The 15827-nt window shown below is 47.1% G+C and overlaps 2 protein-coding genes across 7 annotated transcripts in view; one reads left to right on the forward strand and one right to left on the reverse strand.

The window, feature by feature from the left end:
• Window positions 1–15827, reverse strand: part of NGEF (neuronal guanine nucleotide exchange factor) — a 57293-nt gene that overhangs the window by 16665 nt on the left and 24801 nt on the right. For 3 of the 6 annotated variants that reach the window (XM_068692312.1, XM_068692313.1, XM_068692314.1), the window contains 3 exons: window positions 9470–9643; window positions 9247–9347; window positions 4539–4813 (listed from right to left, as the gene is read on the reverse strand). In XM_068692312.1, the coding sequence (XP_068548413.1) occupies window positions 4539–4813; window positions 9247–9347; window positions 9470–9643 (550 nt within the window). Of the gene's footprint in view, window positions 1–4538; window positions 4814–9246; window positions 9348–9469; window positions 9644–10158; window positions 10263–10292; window positions 10315–10635; window positions 12039–15827 lie in introns of those variants that run through there. The other 3 variants (XM_068692315.1, XM_068692317.1, XM_068692316.1) reach the window with 3 other exon arrangements.
• NEU2 (neuraminidase 2) overlaps window positions 10829–15827 on the forward strand; it is a 36106-nt gene continuing 31107 nt past the window's right edge. Inside the window, exons 1-3 of the mRNA XM_068692323.1 lie at window positions 10829–10964; window positions 13398–13550; window positions 14394–14518. The gene's annotated coding sequence lies outside the window, so the exon portion shown is untranslated. The remainder of the gene's footprint in view (window positions 10965–13397; window positions 13551–14393; window positions 14519–15827) is intronic.

Raw genomic sequence — 15827 nt, forward strand, 5'->3', positions numbered from 1 at the left:
CTGGTCAGGACAAGCTTCTCTGAGTGTTCACTACAGCATGTGCAAAACAGAAGTTTCCCAAGTGACTCTGGAGATCCAGCTGGTCCCCTGCAGACTCCAAGTACCCCAACGCCTACTTGAAAGAGCCCAGACTGCTGTTTCCCAGTAGAATGGTGCAAACGAACTGCAAACAACTGAACTGTGATGTAAGGATGAGATCTCTGAGAGCAGCTGAACTCTGTTGAGCTGAGCCCTAAACAGACACTGGATAAAAGAGCAAGAACTTCTGGCTTCAGAACTACAGAAACATCTAGAAAAAAGGTGAACTCAATGTCAACTGATGTAATACTGTCTCCCTGAGCCTATAAACAGTCTGAAACTGTCTCTTGGAAACATGACCAAGAGTTTCCTGAGTCCTCTGGGTCATTAACTTCATGAAATCTACCACTTGCATAAGAGCTGTTCTAATGGTTTTCATTGCTTGTATTTTGGCAGAGAGACTAAGAAAGGAAAGAAAAGTGAAGCAAAAGTAAAAAGGAAAAAGAAGATTAAAAAAGGAAAAAAAGTTAAGAGTCACCAAAGACATGAGTAAGTAACCCAAAGGCTAAATCCTGTCTGAGACAATATGATGTTTTATTGCATAGACTGAAAATATCTGTTGCCAGTAGGTCGGATCTTCCTGTAAACCACCAGTGAATCCAGGGGGATTCTGACCCAGCCTAGGAGGGATTTTGTTTTGAGCTGATGCCACGGGATTGGCTGTGACCAGCTCTCAGACCCGGTCGTCTTCACAGGGTGTGTACGACATCCACCTGCCAAAAGTGCAGTAAGGACAGCACAAGAGCTCTCTGGAGGAGGGCAGCTCAGTTTTAGAGCAAATTTAGAGGTTTGAAAGCTAAGGCTTGCTCAAAGAAGGAAAGGAAATTAAATGTTTTCTGGACATTTTTGTGGAAATGGAAAGACTGCCTCCCTGTCAAACGTTCTTCCACAGAGGCCACATCACCGCTGCACACGCCGGATTCGAGTCCCTCTTTTGCTTAAGCAAAGATTTTCACAGCAGGTGCCCTCTGATCCAGATTCACACTGTGTCATGCAGGTGCAGATTAGTCTGCCTACCTGCCAATTTTTCTAACACCAAAATGACCAGGATCCAAATAATCCCTGGAGAAAGTTTATCAAAGCCTATGGTTTATCAAACCATCTCAGCAACAATGGTTCTGTTCAAGTTATGAGGATGCATTACTCATACTCAATGTTTTTTGTCATTGCTGTTGTTTTGTTAATCTGTCAGTTGTTTTGGCCAGCTCCACTCAGCCTGGAATCTCCTAACACACGGAAGGTGAGTCACGTGTAGCAAGTAGAAGAGGACAAAAAGAATAAACAATATAGTTAAGTCAAACGACAACAAACCGAAAGGTAGAGATATGGACTGGGAAGGAGGAGTAAACCAGAGCCTCTCCACAAAACAAACCTATGCCAATAATGGAATTTAAGGTTCGTGCTAAAAAGTTTCCCAGGTTAAATGCTGTTCCTTCTTACCTCTGGATCGCTACCTTTTCAAAGCCTAGTACCTCTGTGACAGAATTTGTTTTAGCCTACATTACATGTAACACATGGACTGTTTTCTCTCCAGTCACTTGTTCCTCCTGCTACATGCGTGTTGCCTGTCACTTCCTTCACGCTGACTCCATGTCAGCACTTCTTTTGGCTTGGTCTGCTTTCTTCATCACTAAATTTTCTACGCACTTAAAAGAAAGTCCTTGACGATTCATGTTTTGCTGTGTTTGATGCTCAGCAGATGTCTGGATAATTAAGCTACCCTATGAATGATTTAGTCATTTCTGATAATTATTCTAGTAGCACATAATTTGTGTATTTCCCTGACCCCTGCGGTCTGTAACGTGTTCTTTGTTTTTTCTTTTGTTCTTCCTTTTTCTACATTTTTGCCTACATTTTTGTGACAGTTCCAGTTGTTGTTTTACATTTTGTTATTCTGACATTAGCTTTAAATTAAAAAAGCTGATGTGGCTGAAACCATCGCTGTCTGAATTCTGTTTGAGTTCCCAGGGCTAACAGCCCATGCTGCAATTTTTTTTTTCTGAAATTGCTGAGAGGAGGTGGGTGTTTGTTTTTTTTTTATTTTTTCTCCCTGAAACTCCATTTTCTGGGTCACTCATTCCAGTGGGGACTATAACAAATTGCCTTTCAAGAGACTTTTCAAACATCCATTGCTCTTCCAGTCAATTTTCTTGTTTTGATGCTTGAAAAACAAATGTCTTGGTTTTTATCTCGTGTTGATGACCTGCTTGGTTATTTTCCATTATCACCAATACTGAAGACCAGATTCCTCCTTTCAGCAGGTGTCACCTTTCTCAGTGTTGCCTCTTTCATTTTGCAGATTGCTGCAGGTGAACAACTTTATCTCTGACTGCTTAAGCCCTGCACCATCCCAGCTGTGGCAGTGTTGCCTTCCTCAGCTGTAAACTGGTTTTTGCTTTGACTTTCTCTCCATTCATGCACTCACGTTCCTCCCTGTGGTCTGACTAATGCTCTTCTACCTTTTCCTGGCTGAAGAGCTTCAAGCACTTCTAGTCACTGTGTGTAACGCAGCTTTGAAAATAAAACAGGGCAGAAAGGTACAATTTTGCACTTAAGACATTTACTCCACATTTTCTGCTATCGTTTGCTTTAGGTGGATTCTTCCAATACTCCTTCAGGAAGCTGAACACTTTCCATTCACTGAAGCCGTCCTCTACAGCTGCCGTTCACAATTCACGTTTGAGAACAGTTCTCTCAAATTCAGCTCTGCAGCGGCAACCACTGCTTGCTGAATTCAACATCATCTCTTTAATCGCCTCAGTGATTTCTCCAGCACTCCTCGTTTTCTGTGCTTGACTCTCCTCGCAAAGCAAATTCTCCACTCTATCTGTTCGATGTTCAGCCAATTTCACAGCTTTCTGGCTTTCGGCAGTTTTATAATCTCTCACTGTACTAATCCAGAACAAACAGGAAGGAAATTTCAGCTCCGATAAAGTAACGAGAGGGGAGAGCACAGCACTTCTTTAAGGCAGTGCTGTCCCACCTCCATCTGCTTCATTTCTGTTGTTATTTAAGCCGAAAGAAGAAAATTCAGCACACGTAATGCTGGGGTCTAGCAGATATTTTTCTGTAGAACACCTACAGGTAATGAACGTAACTCCAGAGAAATGGCAGCTTTTGAAATCTATAATGCAAACTTCTAAGCTGATGTTTCTCTGTAGGTGACTCCTCGTTCTGAAGCAGAAAAAGAAGAGCTTGTAGTTTTTCAGAGGCCAGATTGTGTTTGTAATGCTGGCAGTCAGAAGCACCGTGTTTTGCCAGGTAAACAGAACAAATCTGATATGGAAATAACAAGTGCAGAAGAACATGGAAAAGCAACAAACCATTTCAGTCACCTTCAGCTGTAACCCTGGCACACTAGCAGTCTGTGCTGCCAGCCTAAGCTACCCTGAACAAACACAGGTCTCTCCCACTGAGGCTGTAGCTGAAGCCCTGCCCCTCGTGCCCCCAAGATGTGAGACCAGCCCTTCCAGGGAAACAGCGAAGCTACAGCCTTTGCCAGGACCAGTGTGGGACGTGTACACACAAGCGATTCATAAATCTTGACTAGGCAAATACAAGTAAGCTCAGGGAGAACTGCTCACACCCTGAGATGTTCTTCAGCATTTTGAGTTCAATCACATGTGCCAGGGCAGAAGGGATACAAAGGTAGGGTGCCCTCACCACGAGCCATCCTGGCACAGATGGATTCATGGGGCCAAGCCTGTGAAGGTCCCTCACTCACATCACAACACCACCCTAAACAAGGTTTGTTCATCTCTGCTGCAGGCTACGGATCCGGTGCTCCGCACTGCCAAGGAGCACTCGCTCCCCACGCTATCCAAAATAGCAACCAGTTGTAAACTGTTGTGTGACTGATGTTTTCACTAACTGTGGCAGCTACCCCCACCTACTCTGCTCCTGGTCGATGTAGCCCTGTACATTAATGGTGTACGACTCAGGCAGAGACGTTACTGCGCTGCGTGGCTAAAATGCAAAATTGCCTGTCAATATTTGTGACTGTTGTGCACAAGACTCCAAGTAATGGCATTTAAAAATTAGGAAGCTTATCAATCTCCATCACTTCCCTTTCCTTTAATGTTATCATATTTAAAACAGATTACAGGTAACTCTTGAATTCTTCTACGATTTTTGGTGGATTAATGTGCATTAGGGACCAAAAGCTTTACAGTTCTTGCAAGAACACTTTCATTTGTAAATGGCTCCTAGCACTGATGCAGAAAAGGGAAAAGAATTTCTCTTTTGCTAAATAAATGTCCAGCAGCAACAGCATATAGGACAACACCCTGTAGCTTCAAAAAAGTGAGTGGTGCTGACCAGTGTGACACGGAAAAGTGTTTAGCAAAACAAGGCTTGTCTGTGACTGCTATGAAGCCGCTTGTTTTTAAATCTTGGTAACCTGACTCTCACTCTTGTAAGCAGCAACCCAGTTAAGAAACATTGCACATTCCCCATTTTACCTCTTGCAGCTTGATCTCATCTGGCTGGAGGATGCTAAGGACCCCGCTGCTCCGGATCTCCGGAAGATCCTGCCATAAGTTGAACCTGGAGTTGGAGTTCCTCAGCAAATTGATTTGTGGCGCAACTTTGTTCTCGGTTGTACTTGTAGGTTCTGTTTCAGACGGGGTTTCCTCACTGGGTGAACTCTCCTCTGGGTCTGTCTGTGAGTCCTGCAGTCGTCTGGTTTCGATCTCCTGGCGTGTAGATTTATCTCGATATTCCTGATACAGGAGCCCTAGGAGGCAATGTAACAAGTCTGAGAGGTTACAGTGAACAAAAGAGTAGCAGCGTATGGTGGGAACGGGTATTTGTTTGGCATTAGTTCACCTCAGGAAAGCCATGTATGGCGTTTCTATTTCAAACAGAACTGGCAACCCTAAATGGAGACCATTTCTACATCTACAGTGTTGCTAACAACGATCTGCTAGCACAAAACCAGTAGTAACAGTCAGATGAATCCATCTGGTTACTTGCTAGGCTTTTAAATGTTTCTTTAAGGCCTTGGTATTCTCTGTAATATTATGATGTTACAAGCTGTATAAATTGAAAGCTGTGTGTGTTGAGAAGAAGCACTGCATCCACTGAAACTACTTTAAAGGATCAATTTGATGGCTATGAAAATCCTTAAAGAGGAAATGCTGGGCTGCTGTGAAGGCATTACACAAGGGAATGGTGGGGACTGTTACTTGTTTGTTTTGGTATTGACTTTGTGGTTAGCATTGGACATATTGCTTACTTTCTTTCTCTTTTAATTCTCAGTTTCTATGACTATTGGAGATATTAATTTAATGCTTCAAAGTTGCCTGAATGCCACAGCACCAGAGAAAAGGCTATGACTTCGCACCATCTTGCTGCACATCGCTCACACGAGGTGTCTTCCGCATTTCAGTTACTAACTTCAGCAGCAGATGAAATTGCACAGAATTTGCCCCAATTCCTGATTTCAGCTGACAGCACCAAACAGGTAGGAATCCTGAAGTTCCCTGGCCATCTATAGAAGGTCCTGCCTCTCTCCTAAGGCAGGCAATAAGTACAGGAGGCACTCGTCCCATATCTCTTTCTAAGCCATCTGTAGGGCCCAGAATGTTAATTGTTTGGATATAAAATGTTATTTACAAGATACAAGAAGACAGGAGAGCAAGAGCCTAGCCTGAGTCAATCTTCTCACTTACCGAAGCTGATGAAATACATTTCAGATCATCTCCCTTGGTTTATACTTGAATCTCAGAAGCGTAAAATGAAGAAAGATAAAAGTCCTTGATATTAAAAATAATAATATTACACACACTCCCCCCCCCCCCCCCCAAAAAAAAAAAAAGTAATTTATTTTGTCTGAATCATTAGGGATTAAAATCCATCTGGTCACTTGTAGTCATGAACCTGTATCTCAAAGCAGATTCCACGTGTAATAAGGTGAGAGACAACTGGGTCAGGAGTTTGTCTAGGGAGGGCAGAACTGTAGCTGCCTAATAAATCTCTGGACCAGTTTTCACGAGGCTCTGCACCAGTCACTGCTAAAAACTCTTCTAGAAATATGCTGGGGGAAAAGTGCAGGCACAAGGACAGCAGAGCTGCAGTCTGTGAGTGTATCCTGTTAGCTGTTCTCCCTGGAAAGACGCTCAATGCTGGATTAAAATAGCAGTAAGGGTAGCTGTGCCTAGGAAACCATACAGTCTTCTGCTAGCTTCCTACACGATAACTGAAGAGAGGAGACTTCCCCTGAAGTTTTGCATCCTGCTGCTACTTATATAATTTCTCTCTGCGTCAACTAGGCTTATATGGCTTTCCTAAGCATTTCTGTCTGTTAATCAGCACCAGTGAGGGTGCTGAGCATGCGTCAGGCTGGAAAGGCTCCTTGAGGAATGGAGCGGGGAGCCTGCCGAATCGGAGCAGCTTCCAGCAGCGCTGCTCTGTAAGCTCAGCCAGTGCTCAAAGGCTCTGGTGCAGTAGGGCACTGGGTACCTGCTGCCCTACCGACCTGCACACCAGAGTAGGCCAGGCTGGGAAATAACACCCCGAAGCAGTATGGCCAGTGCGTGGCTCAAGGGAAAACAGGCTGAGAAACTGGAGCACGATCTATCTATTTTATTCATACCGGAGATAATTACATTTGCAGGATCTGATCATTGTGCTGGTGGGTCTGTCCTGCAAGTCAGAGGCAATTAAGGACATTTTGTATTTGCGTGAGGGTGATTTAGTCTCCCTTGTGCAGAACTGGAGAGCAGCCCTTTACAGAAGATCCTTGAGACATTTTCTTCCCTTGCTTTTAAGGAAACAATGTCCAGACAATGAAACTTGATTTTGTTTCCAGGTTCCCCGTCTGACACATCAGAGAGACCTACACAGCCTTCAGCTGCAGGCAATGCAAGTGCAGACATGGGGAGACTTGACTGACTAAAGGTATCTGCCCGCCAGGACTCGTTTGGAAATGCCACCAAGGTAACACATTTTAAGGAGGGAGCTGAGGAGAGACTGGCTGAAGGTCTTTCACAGACAGCAATATTAGGAAGAAACAGAAAGGTGGTATCAGCAGAAAGACAAAAGACAGGTTTAGGTAGAATAAGGGTAGGAGGAAACAGAGAGGATTGTGCTAGCAAGGACGTAAGATTTCCTTGCAGTCCTGGTGTGAAAGGTACATCTGTATGTTGGCAAGGAGGTTATGACTGGGAAAGAAAAGGCTTAGCTGATTTTACCTGCAACATTTTCAAAGAGACCTGGAGAAACCAAGCAAAAGCCTGCTCTCAGTGGAGCAGGAGATGGTTATGGCACAGGACAGGTAGTGTGACAGACGCAAGGTGAGGGCATGGGATCTCGACATGTTGAAAGGAGAGCAATAAATTTGGGAACCAACCGACTGAGTACGCAGAAAGAAGCTGAGAACAGTAGTTGAACACGACACTGAACATATGATAATTTAGTAAATGCCTATGTTTAGTAAGCGAGCAAGTATAGAATGTCAGAGACCAGTAAAAGCTCTGTCTGTTCCTTAACGTCCCAGCCATCGCTGCTGTCAGCTGGTTAAAGGCTAGCCATGGGCTCAGAGCATGGGTTTGGTGCTGCCTGTTGACTTTAAGTGCTTAAGCTTATGAAACTGTTCTTGGTAAGGGATGTTTACATAGTTTCTAAGTATTATATTAGACTTTTCCTTTCATGTTTATTCTATTTCATTTTGCTGTCAGTCTCCCTTCCTGGATCCCTTGCAAACTGGGAGGGGAATTGCAAAACTCGTTACTAACTGGGGAAAATGCTCGCCTTAGAGAGTGATCTTAAAGTAAACACTATTACACTGAAAGCTATGTAAAATCTCAGGAGGTCCAGAGACATTTTTTTTCTGAAATTCTCTGCTCCAGTTTCAGGCAAAAAGTCCATTAGTGCCTCAAAGGCAGGAGGAAAGAAAGGGAGCGAGTGTGCTCCAGCCACTTAAAATGACCTCTTTCCTGAAGATTAGGGTGGCATCTCTGGCTGTCAAAACCCCGTCTCCTTCCATCAAGGCACAAAAGACCTGTTTGCAATTAAACAGACACGTGTAGTGCTATCACACAGCATCCTTCTGATATACAGCACAAAAATATATATATGAATATAGCAACTAGGTTGCTTTGAAGTCCTGCTGGCTTTAGTATTTTATCATGCCTCTTAGCAGCACAGTCTCAGTAAAATGAGGACATACTGGCACGTTTGCCTTGGGAGATTAGTACCTATGCAGCCAAAAGTAAGTAACACGTCTGGCAACATCCAGCCAGATTGGTCAGCTCTCTTCCACAAAGTCCAGCACTCATCTGCCTTGCCTAGGGACACTGCCCTGTCCCTGTCTCAGCGGCACTCCAAGAATCAGCCTTGCCACCACGACCTGACAGCAAGCTGCAGCTGCTTTCCTCTCCCAGTGACAGCTCAAGAAGCCTCCTCTCTCCCCTGGGGGGATGAGAATTGCTGCTCGTAAGAATATCTATCGGATTTTGCCATGCGAAGCGCTACGTCCCTGCTCTCTACGTTCGAGGATCTTGCGCTACCATTTCCAGAAATTAAACTGAACCCTTTAAAAAGAAAGCTTCTACCTTCCCAACACAAAAACTTCGGGATGGGGCTAATTTTGCTGTTGCCCAAATCTCTCTGGGGAATGTCACAGCTCCGATGTGGGAAACCAAGAACCAAGCACTGAAGGTCCTCTCCACATACCGCAGAAAGGAGTCTGGTTGCACACAACAAATTACCACAACAGAGAAAGCACGGCAATCCTCTCCTCCACAGCCTGCCCAGATAACCTCAACTCTGCCTCTGCAAAGCGACCCCAAGAAACTCAGCTTGGAAACCCGATGTGCTCCTTGGCAGCAGCGTGCGCCCATGGCCAACAGCTCCCTCAGCACGGCCCCTGCAGGGCTGCCAACCCCGTGATTGCCTTCTGCACCTTTCCAGGCACTCAAAACCAGCTTCTAGCAGCAGGTCCGGCCGCAGCCTCGCTGACTTGAGCACTTCGTGCTGCCAGAAAGCCCTCCTGGCTGAGGAGCAGACCCAAAGCTCGGTACCACAGCGCGGCTGCGGCCAGCCCGGGGCTCGCCTCGCCCTCACCGGGGCCGCTCCGCTCCTCGCTGGGCTTCGGGCCCGGCTGGGGTTGTTTTTTTTGTGTTTTGTTTTTGTTTTTGGGGAGAGGGCTGCTCGACGGCTCCTTACCGATGTGCTCGATCAGGTTCCTCCACGAGTCGGCCGTCATGGGGTGGGCGGGCGGCGGCACCTGGGCGGCGGCGGCGGGGCTCTCCTCAGCGGGGGGCTCCCTGTGGGACGCGGGGCAGCCTCAGGCGGGGCGCTTGGAGGGAAGGGGGGGGCAGGAGGGGGAAGGCGGCCCCTCCGCGCCCCCCGCCGTGCCCTCGCTCCCCGCCTCCCTCCCCTCGCTCACCTGCCGGAGTCGTCCTGGTCGAGGGCGCAGGCGGCGCTGAGCGCCGCGGCCAGCAGCTCCATGGCCGGCGGCGGCAGGCGGCTGCCAAGAGGCTCCGGCTCCGGCTCCAGCGGCGGCGCGGGGCTGGGGGAGCCCGGGCGGTTGCCACGGTAACGGGGGTAGGAAGGCAGCAGCCTGCGCGGCGCCGAGAGAGGGGAGCTGAGGCCGCCCCCGGGGCGCCCCCGCAGCCCCCCGGCGGCCTGGCAGCGCCCGAGCCCCCCCGCAGCCTCTCCTCTGACCCCCGCGGAGAGCCCTCGGAGCCTCTCCTCACAGCCCCCCCCCAGGCGTTCCCCGGGGCTCTTCGCCCCTAAATCCCCACGGAGCCCCCCGAAATCCCCTCAGAACCCTCCCCCCCCCCCCCCGGAGGCTCCCTCTCCAAAATCCCCTCAGCCCCCCCCGCCCCGTTCTCCCCCCAGCCTCCCCTCGGAGCCCCCCGTCGGGCTTCCCCAAGCCCCTCGCGGCCGCTCTCCGCCTTCCCAAATCCCTCCCGAGCCTCGCAGAGCCCCCTCAGCCTTCCCCAGGTCCCTGCCGAGACCCCTCAGGGCTCCCCGAGCCCCCGCGGAGCCCGTCGGGTTCCCCGCACCCGGCTCCCTCAGAGCCCCCCGGAGCCCCTCAGAGCTCCCGCCCGACCCCCGCAGCCCCTCGCGTACCTCAGAGCCCCCCCCCCTCCGCGGACCCTCCTGGAGCCTCCAAAACGCTTTCGAAGCCGCCCCCCCAACGCCCCCAGAGCTCCCTCAAGCCCCTCAGAGCCGCCCGCAGCCCCCCGTGCCCAGCCCGCAGAGACCTCCCCGGCCCCGGCCCCCAGCTCCGCTCCCGCGCAGGTCCCTCCTCCGCCGGGAGGCTGCCTGCCTCCTCCCCGAGGGCCCCCCCAAAAGGCGACAGTCCCTGCCCCAAAGACCCCCCACGTTCGCAGGCACCCCGACCTCCATCCCCCCCTCCCCGCTCTCCTGCAGAGAGGCTCCTTCCTCAGAAGCAGGGGAGCCCCTTCTCCATCCCTCCCTCCCTCCCTCCCTCCCTCCTCGGCAGGCACCCCACACACCCCACAGACCCCTCAGATCCCCCTGCCCCAGCCCTTCTCCTCCAAGGGCGACCACCCCACACCCGAGGGGGCCCTGCCTGGCACTGACCTCTCTCTCCCCCCAGCCTATGTGCGCCTGGCGGCGGCTTCGAGGGAGAAGAGGGGGTGGGCGAGGGGGGCTTTCCTGAACTGCTTCCAGAGCTGGTGCATATGGTGCATTTCTTCTCCGGGAATAAAACCCCGAGATGGAGGAAGGAATGTAACTCAGAAACTCAGCCTAATCCCTCCTGCCAGTGCTGCTCCCCTGGTTACCCCCCAGGATTGACCATTATCCTCCTCGCGTCTTCCCGCAGGGTTCTGCACCCGTTCGGTCATTTCCCCCGTCTCCCTCTCCTTAGCGTCGCTACTTCCATGAGGATGTATTTTCTCGTTTAGGCAGTAAGTATCTCAGTACTCAATGATCTATCTCTGTCTTCGTTCAGGTAATTGTTTTTCTGCCTCAGGGATAAATCCTCTTGAGCTCCACAGTGCGGTTACACCCGCAGATCGGTTCGTGTGCTCATGGGCATGTTGGGTGCAGCTCTTCCCTGCACGTTAGTAACCCCCAGCAAAAAAACGTCATCTGCACCACACTGCGATCGAGGAGTTAACAGTCAGAAAATGCTCGGCTATTCCTCACATTCACTTTCTCCCCGTTGCATAAATAAACACGCTTTATTCTGTACGTACTAATGTAATTTATGCAACGACATAAAATCCCTGCGTCAGTCTGTATATGTAAAATGGCTTTGCTTTTATCGTTTTGATATTGCATTTGCTAAATGATATATCAGGATAGCTTCTAGCCAGCACATGACTATACATTCAGAAAAACTCCCTCGGCTTACGTGAACTAGATCTCGACCTAGCACACTAGAAGAGCTCAGTCCCTAAGTTGTTTAGAGGCAGAAGGGGAGAGAAAAAGAAATGTCTGTGAGGGAACTGAGGGTTGAGATTAGGCTCTTAGTCCAGCCCTGGACTGGGAGGTCGGAAGGACCAGATCACTGATGGGAAAATGTGGGGTCTTGTCAGCGTGAGGATGGGCGCTGGAGCCTGCTTTGCCACTTACAGAGGAGGAGGACAGACAGGGGGAGGTGTGTGCTGATTGTCAGCAGGTAGATGGTCAGTATGGCACAAAAATGGGTTATCAGCCAGTAAATACCAGGGCTGGGCAGCATGGAGAGGCAGATGACTGAGGAGGCAGCCAAAACCTTGTTGAAAGGATAAGTGAGCAGAGACTGTCTGAAACTCTGGGTAATGATTGACGTTTTGGTGGCTTGCTGACAGGGAATGTTGTCAGGGGTTTTAGTAAGTGGGTGGGATGCTAAAAAGCTTCTTTCTTTGAAGAGGGGAGGAAGGGCATTAATGGTACTGAGCACCTTTGTTATTTTGCATGTTGGAAATGTAGAGATGCTGTTTGCTAAAGAGGACCAAGAGCATTGAGTTCTCCCGAATATGCAAAGAGAATTCAGTGCATAAGCTCTTACTGACACTGCTGGAATGAATACATATCTAAATATAACTTTATGGTGTATCTACGAAAAAAAAAAAAAAAAAAGTTTCAGAAATATGCATTAAGAGGCTAACAACTTCTAACCCCTCACACAGCTTCACTCTCAACAGTTAAGTCTATTACAAATTGGAATTCTTTTTAGAAAAAGCATCTGGGTCATGGTTTGAAAAACATTCAAAAATAGAAAGCATCTTCTCAGGATCCCATAACTGTTAAGTAACTTGATCCTGCCCGTCTTTCTTTTTTCTTCAAATTTTCCAAAACAATTTCACCTTTGGTCTAGATGAAAACCTGGAAAATGTCGCTAAAAGTAATAATGATAATAAAAATGTTGGAAGCTATGGGGAGGTGAGAATACCAGCTGAGAGTGAAATGCCCCCTGTGGCCATGGGAAGACACAGCTTGTATTTTTGTATCTCGGAAATCTGTTCTGCTGTGTAGCAATGACTAATAGACTACTTTTCCTTCCTTTAGAACTTTTATTTCTTAATTGTAATGTGTTCTTTCAAAAATCTTGCTATTTCTTTCTCTCCAGGCTCATAGCACAGCCTCATACTTCATGTTGATGTACAGAGACCATCCATAAAGTGAACAAGTGCCTGAGAAATACTTTTTCTCCCAAGTGAGGTGATAGAGTGCTCCCAGAGCTCTGGGACTGGAGTGAAAAAAAAAAAAAAATTACTTAGCAAGAAGGAGATATTTTTGTCCTGCAAACATTACTGAGATTTTCTAAAGCTTGCTTTTCTGTTTGGGGACAAAACAGCAAGCTTTCCAAATTTGTCATGAAAAATGAAGGAAAGCAAACAAGTGATTCCCTCACAGAGGTCTGGAGGCTGGTATGTTCATCCTAGGGGTGGGAGATCCAAGCTGGAGTCACTGCTGTCGCTCCTTCACATGCCACTTGCTACTGCCTTTCCAGGGCGGATCAGTCTCTGCTCCTGGAGCTGCTCTGCTCTCTCTGCTCCCTGGGACAGGTGCTTGAACCTGACTGTCCCTTCCAGGGGAATCCCCTAGTTGCCAGATACCACTTTAAGTCAGTTAATAATGGACTATTACTGCTAAGTAGAATAGCTCCATCTTAGCTGCCTCCTTCTCCCTCTCTTCTTCCACAATTGCCAGTGCAATTTAGGCTGATCTACCTGCTCAATGCCACACTTCACCTGACTCCCTGAGGCAGATTTCTGCCTCCACTTTTAAGCCATAGCTCGTGCTCCTCTCATTCTTTGTGAGCTGGTTTGGTCACCTAAACCGGTGGAAGGTTATTATTTTTTTTTCTTAGAACTAGCTTTGTGTGTGACCACTGAATTGTCTCACTACAGGGTCAGCTCAAGGCAAGTGCCAACACAGCGGAGGTGGCAGGTGTGCAGATGCACGTCAGGACTGTGGCTGTGCCACCTTGGATCATCTTAAGCTGCTTGTGAAACTGCCGGCTTAGGCAGAAGTCCCTTCTCCACCTGATCTTAAACATCCAGGTAGGTGTTAGGAAGAGGTTTTCTTGTCTTTCTCATTGTATCAACAATGAATTTGTTCTGTAACCTAAAAAACTTTCCCCTGTATCATCAAAATCAGTAAAATCTCATGATTATTTTGGCTTTCTGACCAAAATCCTTGTATTTCATACTAAAATGTCCTGGATAGTTGTAGGGGAAGAGAAAGAATCTGACCGTTTGAACAACAGACATTAAAGCAAATAGCTAAAAACCCTACCCCAGCACCACACAACTGGTGCTGCGTGCGCTGTGCTCTTGTTGGTGACAGAAGTATTGCAACACCATGACAAACTACAGCCCAGTTTTCTCTCAGGAATTCTTAAGTTCCCAAAGCACGCAGGCACTGGAAATTATCCTCATGGCCTCTTAACGATGGTCATGCTCTGGTGACGTGGAGAATGACCACAGTTCAGTTCCCAGTGGGTGAAAGAGAGTGGCTTTGAACTTGCATACATTCTGCAAGGGAAGAGGAGGGATTGTGGGGTTGCAGACCATTTCCAGCTTTGCTGTAGTGCTGCTGGAAAAGATTTTAAATACTGGCTGACCTCGTCCATGGCTGCATTAAAAATGTGAAAATTGGTATGAGTTTATAATTAGTTTATTTATATAATTACCTCACTTAACTTATGCTTGGGGGATGAATTTCCAATCTTGGCCTGTACATTCATGTTCCAGTTATTCTGAAAAATGATTAACCATTTCAATTAAATTTTCTTATGTCCATCTAAATTCAATAGCAATCCTTAGGATATAGGTATGCAAAGAGCTTGTTTTCAAACTATGTTGAAATGCATATTTTTAATGTTCTATTAATGCTGTTTTCAGAAATTAGACCTCCTCTTTCAGAAACTAAAAAGAGAAGATGCAGGCCAGCGGATCTTATTCATGAAAAATTCCCCAAACCCTTCTAGTCAGTGGGAGTTTCACACCAAAAAAGGCCACAAGATGAGGTAAGAAGCCCTGTTTTAATCTGAGCTAACCAAATTTACAGGGAAGTGTGAAGTTAGTAATACATTTGAATAATGTTATACCTAGTCAAGTATATTTTCATATTTCAGGTTCATTCAGGTTCTTTCTGCTCACGTGTGGTTTTTTTAGTAGCGTTTTTGACAACGGGTGTCTCAATGTAATTTTAATTCCTGTTTTTTGACATTTTACTGGGAGATAAGTGGAACTCCTCATCCTTAGTATTTTTAGATCATAAAGGCCAAAGGCACATCTGTTCTCCCGAACCTCCTTTTCACCAAAAAAAAGTGTTTTCACCAAAATACCTTAATTAAATCCATTGGAACTGGCAGTCTTACTGATAACTAAAAATGTTCAGAACTTCCTATTATGGGATCTTTACATTTAGGTGCTCCTAATGTTTTGATGCTCATTATCATTAGGACTCCTTACTTGTTGACTGTCTGTCATAGACTGCTTATAATTTATTTTTTAAAAAAGGCTCATCAATTTCTTAGGCTTAGGAAAATGTTGTTGGATGCCTATGAAAAGAAAACCAGAAACCTGTTGTTTTATCCTTGGAGAAGCTTTGGTTTCTGTTGAAATATGGGTTGAAATTTGGGGTTTGCCAGGCTTCATCTTTGCCTGACCAGTGAAAATCCATGGAAATTGTAGGCCATTTTGCACTCTGTGCAATACACAAAAAAAACGGAGACTTAGATTTTAGCATCTAAAATCCCCTGAGCTACTGTCCATGGGGAAAACATATGCTCTGTCCAGCCTGAGAAACGCATTTCTAATACTTCAGATGTAGAAATGACCTGGTACAGTGCTAAGCATTGTGAATAAAGGCCATTTCTGCTGTATCCTCAGTGATCCTCACGCTGGGTCCAGGTAGCACAATGAGGAAACCAGTTGACGGAAAGGCAGAGGGAGGAGGACCCAAGCATGTAGAGAGACGAGCCTTCTTCTGCACCAGGAGAGTGCTATGAAGAGAGGAATTGCCCACAGCTGGGTGCTTCAGGAGGAGGGATGAGAGACTACGACTGTGTGAGGAGCCCCATTGGCAGCAAAGGGAAGAGGTGACTGTCAGAAATATATTTCATAAGCAGAAGGTAACTCCTCGAGTATGGTATAAGACCTCTTGCAACACAGGTCTCAGCCTCTCTAGAGGCTTTCTGGTTAAATCAGTCTATATAAGCAGTGCCCTCTGCTGCCCAGGACAAATAGTGCTGTGCTGTGGGAAGCTAACCCAAATTTACACAAGTGTCTTTCAGTGCTACTCTATTTTACATAGACAGTGTTTCTTTCTGA

This window comes from Anas acuta, chromosome 9 (assembly GCF_963932015.1).
Source record: "Anas acuta chromosome 9, bAnaAcu1.1, whole genome shotgun sequence".
In the NCBI taxonomy this organism is placed as follows: Eukaryota; Metazoa; Chordata; class Aves; order Anseriformes; family Anatidae; genus Anas; species Anas acuta.